We start from the raw sequence: 18,997 nt of genomic DNA on the forward strand, positions 1-18,997 counted from the left end.
GTCATAGGCTTGTTTTTTTAGTTCACGTCTGCAGGGGGTTAAATTGGTCGCGACGGTTTGTGTTCTATTGGTAAAGTTTTATACATTTCCCTCTGGTAAAGCACCAGATTCAGCTAGTTGTATATAATTTCTTCTCCTCGCTAAGCAACGCCATTTTGTCGATTAAGTAACTTTATATTAACAACAAATAACAATAATTAATACTTAAATTTAATTGATATATGATGTATGTATATAGAATTAAGTTTAACTTATAATAGAAATTCAAATTCAAACTTATTCATGATCGTGAACCTAGAGTGCATCGGAGATGCGAATTCTTTGCAAGCGAGATTGCATGAGAACGGCTGCCTTAGATAAAATCTTTGCTCTATAGACACAGGTTCATGTGTTCTTAACATAGTCATTAACATTTTGCTCTTCATAGAAATCATTCGACTAATTTAAATATCTTTGCGTAATATGTGTATAAGTATGATATTCTTTAAATTGCCGTTTTTACCTTTAAAAACGTAAGTGTATTAGTATAGTTGAAAATATATATTAATACATAAAATATCACAACAAAAGAATCTTCCATTATATTTGTTAACTGTAAGCCACGTATGATTTTCCTCCACTCCTTCGTTAGTAATATTTTTTATTATATAAAAATATCTTGGAATTGCCGAATACATTAAATTGATGACAATTTAAATCTACGCCGGGTTAAATCCGTTTAAAAATAACGCAATTTAATTTTATATTGTTACATTATAAAATTACGTTCGCTTAAAGCTACGTTAACTATTATCTAAGTTATTAAAAGCCCGTCAGAAACTCAACTGCAGCCACGTTTCAGTAGGTACTGAACTTTATTTTTTTACAATATTATTTTCTTTCTCTCTCTGATATTTGTTAAAGAGGAATAATGTTATTTGATTTTATAGTTGCGTTTTCGTCAAAACGAATATATTACCCGATTTTAATAACTTGACGTTCGAGGGGTGCAAGCGAATTTAGCGAATAAATAATTTTAATGGCTTTAGTGATCAATTTAATCAATATTTCGAATGTTTTCGACGTAAATGCCTGAGGCTTTGCTGTGTTCATCAGTTAATTCGCGTATAAAATAAATGTTTCGTTTATACGAATGAAATTGCAATTGCCCTTTGTGATATATCAATACAGCGTGTTTCCACTAACAATTCTAGGTATGAAAATTAATTCCATTATATAAAGTATTATCCTCAATAACCGACGCGGGTGAAGGTATGCCATATACTGTCATATTCGTATCATGTGATTTAATTGATTGGATTGATATTGAATGAATGAGACGCATATGAGCTTTTGTTCATCGATAGATACTTATAAAATAACATGTCCTGACTGACTGATTCATCATCGCCGAGCGTAAACTATTACAGTAAGGGTAATGAAATTTGGTGAGTAGGATCGTTTTATTGAGTAGACACCCACTAAGGAAATAATTTTGGAAATTCTACCCCTAAGGGGGTGAAATAGTTTAGGTTTATAGATTTGAAAGTTTGTATGGAAGTCCATCGTTTTTAAGTAAGAAACGTGTAACTTTTTTGGGATACTGATTAAAATTGAATTGATACGTATTTAAGCGTTTCTGGATATTCTACCCTTAGGGGGGTGTAATAAGGGTTGTAAGTTTGTATATAGGTTAGTCTGGAAGTCCGTTATCTTTCAAATTAGAAGCATGAAACTTTATTTTTGCGCTACTGATTAAAAATAAATAGATACGTATTTCAGCGTTTCTGGATATTCTATCTACCCTAAGGGGTGAAATACACAGCAACATGGTATACAAAGAGGTCTTAAATTAACGTAATATTTTAAGTTAATCTGTAAATATATTCAACTTCCACGCTTGCAGAGCCGCGGGCAACATTTTAGTCATCTATTAATACGTGAAGCGAAAACGTTGTATCTCTTTTTACGTAAATTACGAAGATGATGAAATTTTACACATTTTAGGCTTATATATAAAAGAAGTGTTGATGTTTTTTTTTATTATTATTTTTTTTTATCATTAGAAATACATACATATAAAATTAATGCAAGGAAAGTATTACACACACTACAATTTTATACAAATGTTCAATGTTGAACGTTTAAACTACCAATGACAACAGACGTCGTGGGTAGCAAAAAATAGTGACGCTTTTTTTAAACGTGTTTTTTTTTTAATTGTAATAATGACGAGGTATAGCAATTATCTGTTGAGTCAGTGTATATTATATTTTTGTTAGCAATGTATGACGGTCGTATTTTGACCACTTTTGAAATTGTGTTTATTAGGTTTGATAAAGATAATTCAAATTATTGGTACAATTGAAAAATAATAATAATATAACTCTTAAAATTAAAATATTAATCTAAACAAAAATGTTTATATTTAAAAAGTATATATGCTGTAAAGTATATATCTATTAAATGGTAATTATGGTACATTAAAAGGTAATAGTATAGTATATATAATATAGTATATATTAAATGATAAAATTAAAATATATAAAATATTTAAAAAGACAAGTTAGTCGATCTAATTTCTCGGAATTTCGCTGCGTAACTTATTGAGCTTCAAAGCTTCTATATTATACTGGTAGATTGTTTGATCATAGACTGTCTTAGGAAACTTCTTAACTTCTTACGACGGACGTTGTCTTTAAATGTAACGTATTATATCGTTTATTCGTCAACGATTCTTGAATTGTACATATACGGTTATGACATATGTATATGATACATTTTGTGTTATAACTGATAACGCAGTGCGAAAAGTGCAGCGCCTTTGCAGCTACCAGTTTCATAAAATTTCCTAGAGGTTGATTGGCAAGACTTATGAGAGATTTCTAATATACATACTTTCAGAGATAGTTTTGTAACTCACTGGCGCCTTGAGAACTTGAGAAATTATTAATATTTGCCAATGTCAATGGGCAGTGGTGACCACTTAACATCAGATTTTCAATTTGTCGGTCTACCTATACATATTCATTAAATTCATAAACAGTGAATTGACACATTCGTTATGCGTATTGGCATAACATGTTCCATAATCTCGTATCTTCCATCCTTGTCGCACTATCGATATCATATATTACTGATAGACCGCTCCATATGGTACCAAATATGATTAACTAAAAATTCCATATCGACATATTACTGTATGTATTCATTGATCGGAACCGAGGTGAACCACGATGTAGTCGATATACACCGAAATATTCAATTAAATGTCACCATTTCCTGATGTCATCAATACTACGCTATTCCAACCACAAGAGGACAAAGGCAAATTAACAACATTTGACACCGAATTGACGCGATATCATTGTTCGTGGGCTAATTTATGATATTTATTATGAATTTGCGAAAAAAATGTGTTTTAAATAATAACATATTAACCAAAAACTGTTAGTAGTATACAATATAGCTGATCTATTACAGGTTGCATTGAATACGTAAATCTAAGGTTTGTTTAAAATTGTATCTGTATTCTTTCTTCGGTTAGAATGGTCTATATATGCAGTTTTAATTTTTATATAATTAATATTAAGTTTGTAAATTTATGAAAATCAATGGATTTGAACGAGAATGAAAATTTCAGAAAAAAGAAACAGCTCTAAGAAATTGAAATAAGGAATACAACAACAAAATATTGGCACACTCTTTTACGTAGCGTTAAATCGCCCGCCACTAATAGTTTCAAAAAACAAATGGCTCATTACTGAAGGCATATTTGGCGATATTCTTTGATTGAAGTGAAACGTTCGAGAATCTTGTTTATTTTTGCCACGATATGTATACATATATATGGCGATCGTAAATACTGTATTAATATTTATTATTATAAAAATACATAATAATTCATTTCCTTCCGCGGCTTCCCCCTCGTGTTAGGGAACAGTCGTAGATTTTCGTTATAAAAAGTAGCCTATACATATATATATATAAAGGACAAACCTTACTTGGGGTTCAAGATTGTTTATTACAAAGTTTCATCAAATTCGATACAGTTGCTTACCCGTGAAAAAGTGACTTTCGCATTAAATAATTAGTATAGATAACAAACGTTGAATTTTCGTAATTATTATGACAAAACGCAAGCAAATCATTATTATTTTTTATTCAAAAATGATATTGCATGTATATAATTGGAGCAAAGCGTCTATAGTCTTAATAATAAATACATTGTTACATATATCGACCGCTGGATCAATACTAGTGCAGTCATAATAAGCGAAATTGTTGCCTTGTTACTGAAATTGTTGTGCATACAAAAGCGAACTATTATTTAATTTGCGATTTCATTAGTGAATTCATATATTTTATTCTATGATCTAGATTGTAACGTTGCTCGAATGATTTTTAATAAATAGATTCAACTATTATTTGAAATTAAAATGTCTTGTACTGAAAATAGTAATAAAATAATCGCTATCATCTGACCGAAACCGTACACTCGTATTACGGTCCACAAACTTCACACAAAGCTGTAATCCATTCAAATGCTCTTTTAAATTTTCATCCCAACAGCACTCGATTTTATTATATCCCGAAGCCATTCAAAGGATCGCCGAGTAGAACTCGGATGCTTCCTGATAAATGAATTGCTAAAGTTGCTTTGCGACTTGTTCTATGGAGTATTGCATCCGTGAAATTAAAAATGACACCGACATTTTTTTTGTATTATTTTGTTTTAAGTTTTTCTGCATGCGATTTATTTTATGACAATCACCTATTCTATGTTGCTTCGCGATGTTATAACGCTATAAGTGTATTTTGAGCTGCGATTTTCATTTATTGATTTAAGATTTGCTTGAAAGTAGCGAATTTTTATTTTATGTGTTATTTGAATTAGGAATTAAGTGACAAAAAATAACATCAATAATTATTTTAATATTTCTGAAGAGACAGTCTGAATTATTTCATTGGGCAGACACCTGTCATGAAATAGTCGGGGTTTATACACTACGTCGCTTCACTGCGTATTGGCAGATTTTATATACCTTAGAATTACTTGCGAAGTAGTTTCCTCTCAATATTAAGTATTTGGCAGATCGCGCGAGAGCTAGATTAATCGTAAAATAAAATGCTTGGGACTTAGTCTTGAATCTTACTCACTCTAGATCACTTAACACGTTCGTTTTCTCTTAAAATTGCAGTTTAAATTGATTTATTTTTTATTTTTATCGTTTTATAATACAAGCGAAAACTATTTGAGAATTTGAATAATATTATTTCTTAATAAGAACGTGCGATAGATATAATGAATGTTCATAGTTCAAAGTAATATTGTGTGCATTTGTCATAACAGTCATCCCAGCTGTTTAGCAGTGAGTGGGGTATTGGGCGTCGAACACGTAAACATTGACTGCCTTCGACTCTGTAACAAAAGTATTTTAAGTAAATAACGCGAGGAATAGCGGAAGTGGTCTGAATGTGAACTTGTATACCGCTTCGCGATCGAAAAACAAGATTGTAATTGTGTTTCGTCTTTTATCTTCGCCATTTACTTTGAATTAAATTTAAATATATTTTAGTGCGAATGAAAATTTTCTATTGAATTGTGTTCGTTGTCATATTTGTAAACCTTGAAATAAATGCATTGTTGCGCCGTGAAATGTGTTTTAGTATTATGGAATAATTTAAGAACCTTTAAATACCTAAACAAATTAAACTCAACTTTAATTTAATGCATTTTCCAATCAGGTTTAGTACACACGTTGTGCTTAAGATGACCGCTGTGCCGTATTGGGCGAAAATGAGCGTTCTCTTTGCTGAGATGATGCACTCCATATCGACTAAGCTGAATCCGTCTGAATTCTTCAGTGTCGTGAAACCACCTTTCTTCACAAGGGACAATCAACACGACAGCTCGGAGTTCTTGGGGTAAGTGTCTCTATTAATGCTTTAAATGTTTTAAATTTTGAGGCTGACTACTAAATTATATCTCGAAGCGTTCATTCATTATATTAAGTTATTATTATTTTAAGTATTTTTTGGAAACTTTAGGCGTTTCAGTTGATGACGACTGAAAGGATAACGTCTTGTTTCATGAATAGTAGAATGAGGCCATCCTACTTTTATTTAAAATAATGTTAGAGCTGACTAAGGGATTTTTTGTACAAAACAACCGACAAGAATAATACCGCCAATATTTAGATCTTTAATAACCAGTATTGTGGTAGAAAGCAGTGGCTTCGGGCAGGTGGCCTGCCCACAAATACTCCATATTGTTTTACTTGAAACGTTATACTGACGATCACGTTCAAATGGGAAGTGACCGCAATAAATTATGAAAGATGCCGAAAAGGCTAAATTTAAAATTCAATGTTTTTATATTGATAAATATTACAAAAAAATATGGTAAGTAACAAAAACACGGATAAGATTTGTATTCATTATTAATGAATAATTGTAGTATAGAAGAAACGAATTTGAATGTATGCCATGTTGTCATCACATCATAACTTTAAATGCGCACCCGTAAGAGCAGGGGCGACAAGCAGGAGAAAAGTTTTTAGATCGTTATCAGTAGATGGAAGACGCAAATATCTAATAAAAATACAATTTAAAAATATATTTAATTTGTTAATAGCTCACTTAATAGCATGTTTGCATTTGTATATCATTTCGAAATTTAGTATAATAGCATTAAATCAAATTTTACTTGAGTTGACAACCCTGCTATAAATAAATGGAAAACATGAATGAGAATAAGAAATGCATGGACCAGTTAGAAGGGTAAAGCTATTCATCTTCAAGTACACAGAGTACAGAAATACCGTGAATAAACGTATTCGTCTTTTTGCTCATTAGTTCCGATGCCTTACTTTCCGATGATAGCAGACATGCTTCTAAATAATCCTTAAAAGATTTTTCCCTCTGTTCATGTCGTTATCCTTATTTCTCATAGTTGATGTTGCATTACGAGAGAATGGAAGGCGAACGACAAACGACTACGCTCGTATACCTAGTGAAGGTATAAAATGAAGGGAATAATAGAAATGCTTACTGCAGTCTGGACATAAAAAAACATTTTAACACATTCAGATCAGACATACGCTATGCTTTTGTGTGAATAATAATCAAATAAAAGCATTCAATTAATTATTTGACAAAATTCACGACACAAAACGTAACAAAAACTAATTTGAAAAAATATTGTTTCGAGTGAATATACTTTTTTATAAATAGCTTATTTTTTCTTGATAAGCAGATTAATTATTTCTAGAATATAATTCTGGTTTTTACATTGTTACCTTTTTCTGCGGGTATGGATTTGAAGGAAACGATTTTGTTATATAACTGTTTAATTGTAGAAGCCAAAATTTATAAATCTTACAATGAGTTTAGTTAAGCTTTTGTACTATAGATAATTAAAAAAATATATGCCAGCTAGACTCAGCGTGGGTGTCACTTGGGATAAAAGGAATGTTTGAAAATTTAATGCATTATAATTTCTCTTATTAAATATTAAAATTTAGGCGCCACTGACGATTTAAAGATTGTATATTTAATTATTTAATACACCGTTCGCCAGGCCGGTGTAATTAAGTTGGTATAAAAAATTAAAGTGGGTACATCACCTAATTTCCAGCTACACGTGGATATTGTTTATATCTAAGGGAACAGGCATGCCATCCTTGGAGTTGCACCAGCAGCTATCTGGACACACTCAACCAGGAAACTGCAGCCGTCCACACTTAATATTTCAAATCCATGTGGTGGGTAAAACAAAAAACCTCCTGCAATACGAAATATACAGGTTCAATAATCAAGTAAATAACCAAGAAATAAATACCTTTAACGAGGGATGTAAGCAGTAATTTACCTTCTGGAGGTTCAAAGTCCTGCTTATTTTAAATGATGATTTCAACTCCGGAGAATCATTCCAATTGGTCAAAAATCACTGTAAAACACAAATTAAACTTGACTATGACTTTCTGAATAGCAAACCAACGCATTTAAGCAAAAAGAAGATTTAAAGATTTACAATTTTTTAAGGTCGGTAGAAATATGTTGTATAAAGTTTTTATCAAACTTCAAAACTCCATTATAAATATATTCTGAAAAGATATATGCTGTTAAAGCACTGGAGTAATAACCAATTACAAATTAAGAAACTCAACTATTAAGGTAACTCACCGATATATTCAATATATCGAATTTGAAGTTTGAATTCGGTGTTAAACCGAAGGTGTAAAAATGCAAAAAGAACGAAATCGAAAGTTCTTGAAACTTTGAAAGATTGCGGGAGTGTGGCCAGTATCACCACCAAAATTAAATAGGAATTATATCCATATTTAAATCAAAGAAATAATTATGGAATAATTATTTAATTTAATAAAAGCCAATTATAAGGCATTTCCATACAAATACTAACCTTTAAATTGGATGGCAGCTAATAATTTAATCTGAAACGATGCAAAATGACTTCCAACAAATACAACAAACGTATTAGATAATAAAATCTAATTTTAATAATTATTTCACTGCACTGATAAAATAAATATAATTTATTTATTATTTAAATTCAAAGAAAATGCCAAAATGATGTATTGTGCTAGCAATATCGATATATGGGAAGTGGGAAATGGGTTAACGCCACGGATTTTAGCGAATTGACACTTTTGTGACGTTTTATATAATTTTAAAAAAGGTTAAAATTATAAAAATATTTTTTAATGTAACAACATATTCAATAATTGAACGTGAATAACAGAGAACGCGGAGAGCACGTTAATTTATCTATCGTGTCGTGTCGTATACATATCTATCATCTATCAAATCGTTTTAATGACAATACGCCGACCGATAAAGATGTTTTCGTTAACAATATTGTCTGTACATAGTATAAAATAAGTCGCTTTTTTTAACTACGCAAAGTATTTTACTGCTATTTTCATCAATAAACAGAGTGATTCAAGAAGAAGGTTTATATGCATATTATAGCACAGAAGAGGCCAAAAATTCAACCGACTAGGAAGCTCGAAAAAAAATAAAGAATATTCTACGTTCTTCTATCTAAGAGTTGTATATGAACCCTTTTTTGTATCCGCGTTAAGCCGGGACATGTTGCTAGTAAAATATAAATAAGACGTATATTGACTGAAATTTTTCTCTAAAAATAAATAAGCTAATTAAGAAACAATATATCAATGCAATTAATGCATTGTTTTGATAAAAGCGACTGTTATTCAAATCACACCATGACGATAAGACGAGAAGTGACGCTCTGCTGGAAGTTTTGAGTGGCCTCAGTTTTACAACTGATAACTCCTCAGAGAGACAGACATAAAAAACAACGTATTCATATCAGTCGGCCAGATACTAGTTAAATTAACTTAATATGAACATATTTTATGAAAATGTATGTTGAAAGATTCGATCTTTCAAAACAAAACGAACCGTGACCAAACATTCACTTTAAAACTGACAAACATGTAATGCAAACAAAAATAACTATACATTTAACCGAGTGATTGCGAAATGAGTCTAAGTAAAGACTGCATTCGGCTCGGCTTCATCGGTGTTTTCCATCACATATTATTAACTACGTAATTAAACAGAGGATTTGCATCAAATACCCACACAGTTTTGAAATTATATAACGATATTTATTTTAAAAAAATCCTCTTATTTTATACGTCGAATAATTATTCATATTCGAAGTCCGTGATATCAGATTTTAATTTGTAAAAATGACAGATGCTGAAAGTTTCCATTCCAATACAATGTCTACCCACGGATTTAAATCAATGTAAAAGCTTACATGCCGTGACAAGTGATCGATGTTGTCGAAAATGTTATTGCTACCTCGATGTTGTCGAAAATGTTATTGCTACCTGGTATATTGTATCCGACACGAAATACTATTCAATTTAAACAGCTTATTATTTCTGTTTGAAAGGAGTGATATAAATGGTTGCTTTATAATAATCTTATCATGTTTGCATTTAGTAGATAAAATTGTTCCTGCAGGTAAAAGTTTCCCTACAGCAGAGCTTCCTTCTTTTACTTGAAAATTGTCAGCATTCTTGTCATAGTAGGGCATACTTTTTATTTAGTTATCATTAAAACTCTGAAGCATGAACTTCCATTCTTCTACCGACGCGATATTAAGATCTCTTATATCGCTGGTATTATATTTCTTTGTTTAACTTGATTTCTGAGTTTACCAGTCAATATCATATGTAATCATTTTCAAGTAATCATTTAGTAAAGATGTCGAGTCGTCAAATTGTAAAAGCAATAATGGCGAAATAAGATCATAACGATAAACATAATGTGTGACATACAAGTCCTTTATGAATGTCATTGTCCTAGTAAGCTGTCCTAGTAAGTGCTTTACAAGTAGCATAGTTCAAACAATGTCGAGAATTGATGAGACCCCCGCCACGGGCGTGTGGTAAGTGCCGTGCTGTACCGTAAATGATCAGGCCGTATCAAAAGAAACAGCGAATTTAAACACTCTTTTAAGCGGTCTGGTAAAAAGCTACGCTGATTTTGCAATGTGCGATAACTGGGGGGTGAACCATCATCATCATCCATCGTATTTAGCCTAACTCGATGCAAAAGATAATGTGCTTAGAATTAGCTGCAACGATAATGGACATAGATATTTAAGATAGTGAGGAAGAATTAATGTCATTTTAAAATAAGACCTGATAGTACTCTCTACCTCTTCTATATAAGCGAAGGTGACAACCCCTCAATGCGTTTTGCTTTTGCAAGACAGCGCTCACGTTAACAAGTATACAGTTACGGTGACAATTTTACAACTCAACGACAACCCTCTTATGTTCTCTCCTGAAGTATTTGTTTTGTAGTTTGCTGCGTAGGCATCCAGCTTTAAACCAATTTGAAATTGAACTAAAGCGCGCAAGACATGAGATTCATAGATAGCCGGCAGTATCACTTAAATGTATGAATTGATATTAAAGAAACCGGACAACGACAGTTTCATGACGAGAAAAAAGTAAAAACTGACGGAAATTTTAGTTACGAATCATGAAATTAATTTGAGAATTAATTCCCGATTCTTTCTGAGCGATTGGAGATCTCTCAAAATTCAAATCATCCCAATTTGTCACTTAACATGTCACTGTTTTATTTTGAAATATAAACCTTTAAAATATTAGTATCGTGTACTCATTTATGTCCAGAATGCATTGGACAGACTCTTTAATTTCTTTTTGTTATTACCGCGAAGGCGGGTGCTCCACCTGTTGAACTACAAAACCTTCACGCAAGTATCCACAACAATTGTACAAAGATTCAACTCAATCGGGAGAATGATAAAGGACGTGACAAAAACACCATTCATTTTAGTATTAAAGTTAGTGTTGTTTTATATATTGAAAATCTTTTTCTTGGTTGTACTTCACACGCTACGTTCCTAAAAACGTTTTCAGACTGTTATATTAAGTGTTACCAGTTTACAAAGCTTTAAAATGAAATATTTTTGTAATTCGCGAAATAGTATACGCGAATAATGCGAAATAATATTGTGCAGAAATACACCTAGACATCTTATTAGATCTGCTCAAATATATCATGACGAGAAAGTCGTTCATGTGTAAAAATTGCGCGCCGTGTTCGTCTTCAGCTTCAGTTTGTAATGTCAATGCTAGTTAAATGTACCGAGTAGAGGTGTTGGCTAGAGAGAGACAGATAGAGAAAGCTAATTTGATAAGTTGGACAGGCGATTTAAATAAAAATGCACGTAATATCTAATTTTTAAATTGATATTGTCGTTACTTTGATAATTTATTGACAGCCATTACATTTGAGATGTAAAACTTAAACTAAGGAGCGGTAATTAACCTTTCTATACCCGCGTCATATAATTTATCACATACAACCGCGCAAGGTCTATGAGACCAAGAGTGATACTTCTATTTTGATATATTACTTAAAATATCAATGTAAAATTAATATTATATAGGAATATGTAAAATCGTAAAACAAAGTATTTACAGAAAGTATTTACTTTTATTAGCGTCTTTCATTACAACCATTGTAATAGACTAAAAGCAGCATGTTGATTGATATGTTTTGTAAAAAACATATCGGAGTGAATTCGATTCATCACCTATTTTATTTAATTTCCCAATTTTTCTTACTAACATTTACATGGATAATATTAGGTCTGGCCATCTTTGCCTAGATAGTAATCACTTTAAGTTGCTGGGAACTCCTTTTGGCTCTCAGAATGCTCTCTATCACTTCTTTGTTGCTGCTCTTCAATATTAATAATACTCTAATGTCACTGTCGTTTTCATCTCATCTCGTCGGAGTCATACGCTTCTAACAGCTTCCTTTTTCACTCTCGTCCAATTTATGGCTTATAAAATATCACATTAAATTAAGTATATTTCGTAAATTTAATAATAATTAGAATAATACATAAACACGTATTAACAAAATTATTGTTTATTTAAAACTGCAAGCTATACCCGCTTCGGTCTGATGGACCGATATGTTTTGTGTGCGGCTAAATGTGGTGTATGCATAAACGCTACTACCGTGGCGATTTAAAGTTAGCCATAGCCACTAGTTATAAAGTTAAAGAGCGGGAAACGTTACTTTTTAAAGAAAACATATTTCATCGTTTCAATACGCGGGTTATAGGAAGTTTAATTTTAACCCTTAAATTTCATAAGTGTGGCAAAATTAAAATTATCTACTGAAATTAAAAATTAGACAAGTTTTTATATCTGTATATATTTTAAAATACTTTTTGTATACATTACTTAACAATTAATAAAATAAAAAAAAGAGATTAAAGTTTTTTCTTCGATCAAGCTGTGCTTCTATTACGCGAATGAGTTACGAAGGTTAATCGATCATGCTACTAATAGTCCGTCAGCGCTTGCATGGTCGCGTATTGACAACTAATTTTCGTACTTTAAAATACCCTCTAATTGCGTTATGCCCTTTCATTTAATGAATGTTTTATTAGTAAATGCAAGACTTCAAAACAATGACGCAATATTCGATCGATAATGCATAATTGAGTCATAGCACATGCGCGGGTGTCAAGCCCGGGTAGAGCTAGGCTTTTCTTTGAATAGTCTAAACATATTTTTGTTTTTTTTTTAAGTAAGACGAACAACACTACTTTTAAATACATCACCGTTTCACTTAAAATCCTTTGAGTTGTCGACGATGCTATTTTGAATATTAGATTTTTAACTAATTCATCATTTTACCTGGTGCAAACCCGTCTGGATAGTATAGGTACTACCCGCTCGTCGTATATTCTACCGCTAAGCATCAATACTTAGTATTGTTGTGTTCCGGTTGGAAGGATAAGTGAGCCAGTGTGATTACAGGCACAAGGGTCAAACCACTTCGTTCCCAAGGTTAGTAGGGCACTTGTGATGGAAGGTATGGTTAAAATTTCCTACCGCGCCAATGTCTATTGGCAGTGGTTATCACTTACTATCAGATGGCCCATTTGCCCGTCCAACTAATAATTTTATAAAAAAATTGTCAATTTTGATCTGTAATTACAATTACTAATTTAAAGGATTAATTACTATTGTAAAGGAGGTTCGTTGGAAAGGTCTGCCTTCTTAAGCCATATATAATTTAATGTGCTTCCATAATAACTTAAAACTCACTCGCTCAGGTCACTAGGTTTATTAATTCTCATTATATTATATATTGATCTCACAAACTTTTTAGAAGGAAAGCGATCAACCAAATAGGCGCTGTATCTTTATTTACCACTCATACACTATTGTGCGGCAACGTCACAGATACAGCAATATAAAGAAAAATATACAGGTCTAATTTTATTTAAAAGTATATAATTTAAATATTACGCGAATTGGTATTGAAACTAGCGAGAATAAAATAAAAGGAAAATTCGAAGGTGCGTTGCGTCTTTTATTCGGCAAATATTAAACAGATTACTTTAAGAATTTCAAAATTAATCACATTAATTTCATTTGCTTTGAATACCTATTCAACAGCCCATTCTTTACAATTTTAATTGTTTTTTTAGGTTTTCTTTGCAAAACTTTTTGTTTCGTAAAATCTTATTACACAAAACATATTTTAAAAGGCATTTTTTATACTTTTTTTTAACTCTTGTTGAGGCATTGTTTGCTTAATTTAATGATTGTTCTAATAATGTACGAATATCTAATTTGCGAAATACTACATTAACACATATTTAGATGATAATTCATAAGTTAATGCACTGTTAAAGCAGATTTATGGCTAATACCCCCCAGGTCTGGCTGATAAAAAAAATAGGTTTTTCTGTCGAAAAATTCTCAGTGACGGGCTGGAGACTCGATGCTGGATGTGTGTACAATCCCGTGTCTCCAAAATCACGTAAAATTGTTAATCTTTCCGGTCAGGTCGGATCGCATTATGAAAGTGAGAGTATAATAGAGCGCGCCTGTGTTTGCGCACATACTTGTATGTATTTTAATATGTACTGTGTAGTGGACTCGTCTTCCTTCAAGTTTCAAATATTAAGGTGTGGTGGTCCTTTTCGCCGGATAAAAGGGTTGTGGGCTCGATGTCAATGTCCAATGATGCGCTTTTATCCATATAGGCTCCTCAATCACTAACTGTTTTTGCTGCATGTCCGTAAGTTAACCGCCACTATATCGAGATTCGGAATACAGATCAAATATCAATACGCGGCGAAATTAACACTCACTTATTTTAACGTTTTATTGCCCTCATATTCAGAATTTTAGGAAACAAAGAAGAAAACTAAACTTTTAAAGGTTACAGTATAAAAATACATATATAAAAATTAGGTTTCTCTTCCTTACAGATATCTGTTCGAGTTGCTGCAGTCCTACGAGCATTGTTCGGATCGAAATTTCGATTACACCAGGCCGCCTGTGCTCAACGGTGCCAGCCGCCTGCGCATGATTCATCCTCATGTTCAGCAACAATCCCCACACGCCGGGTAAATATTATATTAAAAATATATTTTAGATAATTACGATCGTACGATGTACTCCCGAATTTTTTTGTAATATCGTATTAAAAAAAACCCTGTAAAACATTTTAATATAGAATGAAGAAACACAATTTTGAGAATACGCCTTCCATAATGGTCCAGTGCGGCCCTCACCTACCTACTAAACCTACCCTGGTGTGAAACCATGTTTGTGTAAACTTTACTCTGTAAACAGGCAAGTTATTTTGTAAAAACAATACGCCTTTGGAAAAATTTATAACCTCCATTAATTTGAAACTTTAGAATTTCAATAAACTAATTTTAACTTAAGTTTTTAAAATATTATTTTAGCTGGCAAAGAAAAAAATTAACAGAAAAACATTGCCTTTAATTTATTAACAATATTTTGTCCGTAACATTTTTCGATGGTTGTTAAACTTTATATTATTGTATATATGTTATTAAATACATAGTAATAAAGTATTTATCCTTCGCCCTCGCCGTCCATTTTATTTTGATGGATATAATGAAGAAATATTAAAGCGCCGTTAATATTCAATGAAGCCTTTAATGTATTTTATTTTAATCAAATAGAAATAAAATTTATAATTGGAAACCTTGCCAGTCAACGTCTGAGGAATCACTGTTTAGTTCAATACATTGAATAGAATATTGTATGTCTATACCCTGAAGAAAAATGAAATAACTAAAACTTAATATTGTTTAGCAATCTATACTAAAATTACATTCCCAATAGTAGTATTAATGGTATTAATGGAAAGGTAGTGGAAGGTTATACGGTGTTACTGTAGTTTCTCAAGATATAAATGTAAACAAAACAACATTAACAAAATGTTAGGGTTTTTGGTTAAAATAAAAAACATTTACAAGTTACTGGAATGCACCCCGATGGGTAAAATTAAACAATAAATTGAGTACTTATTCCTATTAAGAAAAAAATTAAGTTTAAGAAAAAATTTGTATTATTTTGACGTAAGTAGAAATAGCTTTTCATAGTAAATTTTTACTAGGATCTCTACTATATAGTCCATCAAAAATTTTTAAATAATAACAAAAATATCAGGACCGTTTATACGCTGTTTATTGCGAGTTTCCAGAGAAGTTTCGTGTCTTAAATCCTTTCTGGACTTTTATGTCGAGGTTGGAGCTTATTTGTCCATCACAATGGCCCAGTGAAACCCGCACAATTGTATAACTCTTTTATTGTTTACAAATTAAGAAAAAGAAAAACTGTATTACGGCTTCAGGGAATAATGAAGTCAAGCAATTCATTACGGTCGATTTTGAGTACTAAGTTTGAATATTTTTTTAGGGTTTCATCCTGGCAATATTCCGATTTGATAAGTGTATAGAAGTTGGTAGTAATTATAATTTAAAAAAAAAAATTTGTTGTAAATTTTATCTCATTTACAATCTCAAGTTTAACGAACATTTATTCCTCCTATATCTGTTCAAAAATATTCGCCAAGGTAACTGTGAGTTATAGTAAAACTAAGTACAAAATTGAAGGTCACTTTATTAATTTCAGCGATGATCATGCTGAATCGAGCCATAGTCGTCGTTCTGTTTCGCCGAGACCCGGCAGTAGTGCTGCTGGTATGTTCAAATGTATTTGAAGAAATATTTTTTCCGTTTCATAAGTTTACAAATGCAATTATATGTTTCAGTTTAGACGAGAAAATAGTAAATTTGGATACAGCAATGAATTTTGTTCTCAGGATCTAGTTCAAGTGGCCACAAACGCAGCTCTGGCGAGCAAGAGACGTTGGTTCCACCAAAGAAACGTTTTCGTATGAGCGATGCTACGTTTCTACGTCGTGACTCCTTCATTGATAGCATGTTCGGAGGCGTCTTGCTGACTCGTGTTGAATGCACCGTGTGTCACGCATCATCTTTATCACGCGACGTGTTTCGAGACCTCCAGTTGGCTTTTCCCGAAAAACCAGAAGGCTGGCAACACAGCGTCCAAAGTCTTCTGGAGTATTATTGCTCCAAGGAAAGTCTCTCCGGTGAAAACAAATACGAATGTCGCGATTGCGGTGGTCTTCAAGATGCGGAGAGGAGCGTGCTCATCGAAACCACGCCAAAATATCTCATTCTGGTTCTTAAGAACTTCAAGTAAGTTATATCTTAATAGTTGAAGGTAATGCTCATGCGTGACTTTATTCAATCACAACTCCAGCATTATATATTTATAAATCCACAGGTTCGATTCAAAGCTGCAAGTGCAGACGAAACTGATGCATTCGATGTATCACAACCATTCGGTAACACTGCCGACGGTCCGTTCGCAGGCGGTACATTCCGTATACAACTTATTCGCCGCCGTGATTCACGCAGGAACCACCCTGGACTCTGGTCATTACTACACTCTCGCCAAGGATAACGATCAGTGGCACAAGTACAACGATGACGAAGTTACATTCGCTGATGAGGGCCAATTGAACGGCCTTAACCGGTCGAGCACGCCGTACATACTATTTTACAGGCGCACTGATATTGAGGAAGGTACGGCACCTTCACTGGAAGAGTTGCCGCCGAAACTTCAGGAATTGGTAATGGCACACAATAAGCATTACGTTGATACTGTGCGCAAAATCCGTCTAACGCGTCCATGACGGTTAAGATCCGACAAATTCATCGATTTTTCGGTGTTGGACTATGTAGAATCTGAATAAAGACTAAGGTCTTTAGAAGTACTAGACGTATTATTTTGCATAAAATATCAAAGTTACGGTATATAGTTTAGTTAAAATATATTTACTGTTATTATTTTTTTTGTTATTTATATCAACAAGCTTAGTATTTAGCTTGCACGTTATTTACAAAGCTGGTACTATAACTGTAACAAGGTCTTACGAATCATTCAAGATTTATAATATTTTATAATTGACTTCGATTCTGGAAATAGCTACGATAGAGTATTTATTAAACGATGCAATGAATTACATTATAGAATTACGATGAATTTGGTCGATATACACTTACTGATCTACACATATTGTGCTCGTTTTCTTCTCACAAGGGATAACTCTTCAGATCTCCCAGTATGAGCAGCGTATTAGTAGATTACGTATTTAATTATCGGTTATTATGACACTAGGTAAAAAAGATATTTCATCAATGAATATGAATATTCACGTTTGTAAATTAACCTTAAACAGCTAATGTTTATTCATGTGTCATAATAATTCACTGTTACATATTATGTAATATTTTAACAAAGTTGACTATCTTGTTTGCGGCTATTGCATCGAAATCTTTTAAATCTATTAAAGTACATGACGTTTCCAGGTTTCGATTCGCAAGCAATATCTATATTTTTTATTCCATAGACGTGGAATAAGGTTCATCAACTAAATATGTTGTATTGAATTATATATTTTTTGGTTTTTGTAAAGGAATGAATTAATTATTACGTATAATATTTTATCTACCTTATTCCTATAAATGGTACCTCAAAATGTAAATGTATTGTCGAAAAATATAAAAATACTACAATAAGTAGCCATCTTGAAAAACCATAGATATATATTATATATAAAAATTTCAATTTTGACTATGAAATATTTTATCTACAGAAAGGATTATTCTATTTTGATATGTATTCATCGATGAGATGAGGATTGTAAATATGTAAATATTTATTATAATACACAAATTAATAAAATTACAGACAAGTGCTGTATATTTATATATGATTATATATACACTGTTATTTACCCATGAACTGTGTGCAGTTTAATTTTTCAATATATAATAATCATTGTATAAATTATTTATACTTTGTATATTCAAAATAAAAGGTTTTGGATTGTCTTATTAATTTATAGCTTTAATTAAAAAAAATATGATAATATGGATATCATTATAAGGATGTTAATATGATTGGAGTAGCTCGAAAAAAAACACTTCTTAAATTAGATCAGATCTTATTATAACAGACTTATACGTCTGCCTCTTATACATATAATAATCATTTTAAATTATTGATTTAAATAATCAAAATTAAATGTAATC

General features: G+C 31.9%; 1 protein-coding gene across 2 annotated transcripts in view; it reads left to right on the forward strand.

Annotated features, from left to right (window-relative positions):
* LOC113403549 (ubiquitin carboxyl-terminal hydrolase 35) overlaps positions 1–18,329 on the forward strand; it is a 33,577-nt gene extending 15,248 nt beyond the window's left edge. Inside the window, exons 8-12 of one of the 2 annotated variants that reach the window (XM_064220241.1) lie at positions 5,728–5,907; positions 14,825–14,962; positions 16,506–16,573; positions 16,696–17,095; positions 17,184–18,329. In XM_064220241.1, coding sequence (XP_064076311.1) covers positions 5,728–5,907; positions 14,825–14,962; positions 16,506–16,573; positions 16,696–17,095; positions 17,184–17,595 — 1,198 coding nt within the window. In that variant the 3' untranslated portion in view covers positions 17,596–18,329. The remainder of the gene's footprint in view (positions 1–5,727; positions 5,908–14,824; positions 14,963–16,505; positions 16,574–16,695; positions 17,096–17,183) is intronic. The other variant, XM_026644130.2, reaches the window with a different exon arrangement.
* Positions 18,330–18,997: the final 668 nt, after the last annotated feature.

The sequence above is a fragment of the Vanessa tameamea genome, chromosome Z (assembly GCF_037043105.1).
Source record: "Vanessa tameamea isolate UH-Manoa-2023 chromosome Z, ilVanTame1 primary haplotype, whole genome shotgun sequence".
NCBI classification, from domain to species: Eukaryota; Metazoa; Arthropoda; class Insecta; order Lepidoptera; family Nymphalidae; genus Vanessa; species Vanessa tameamea.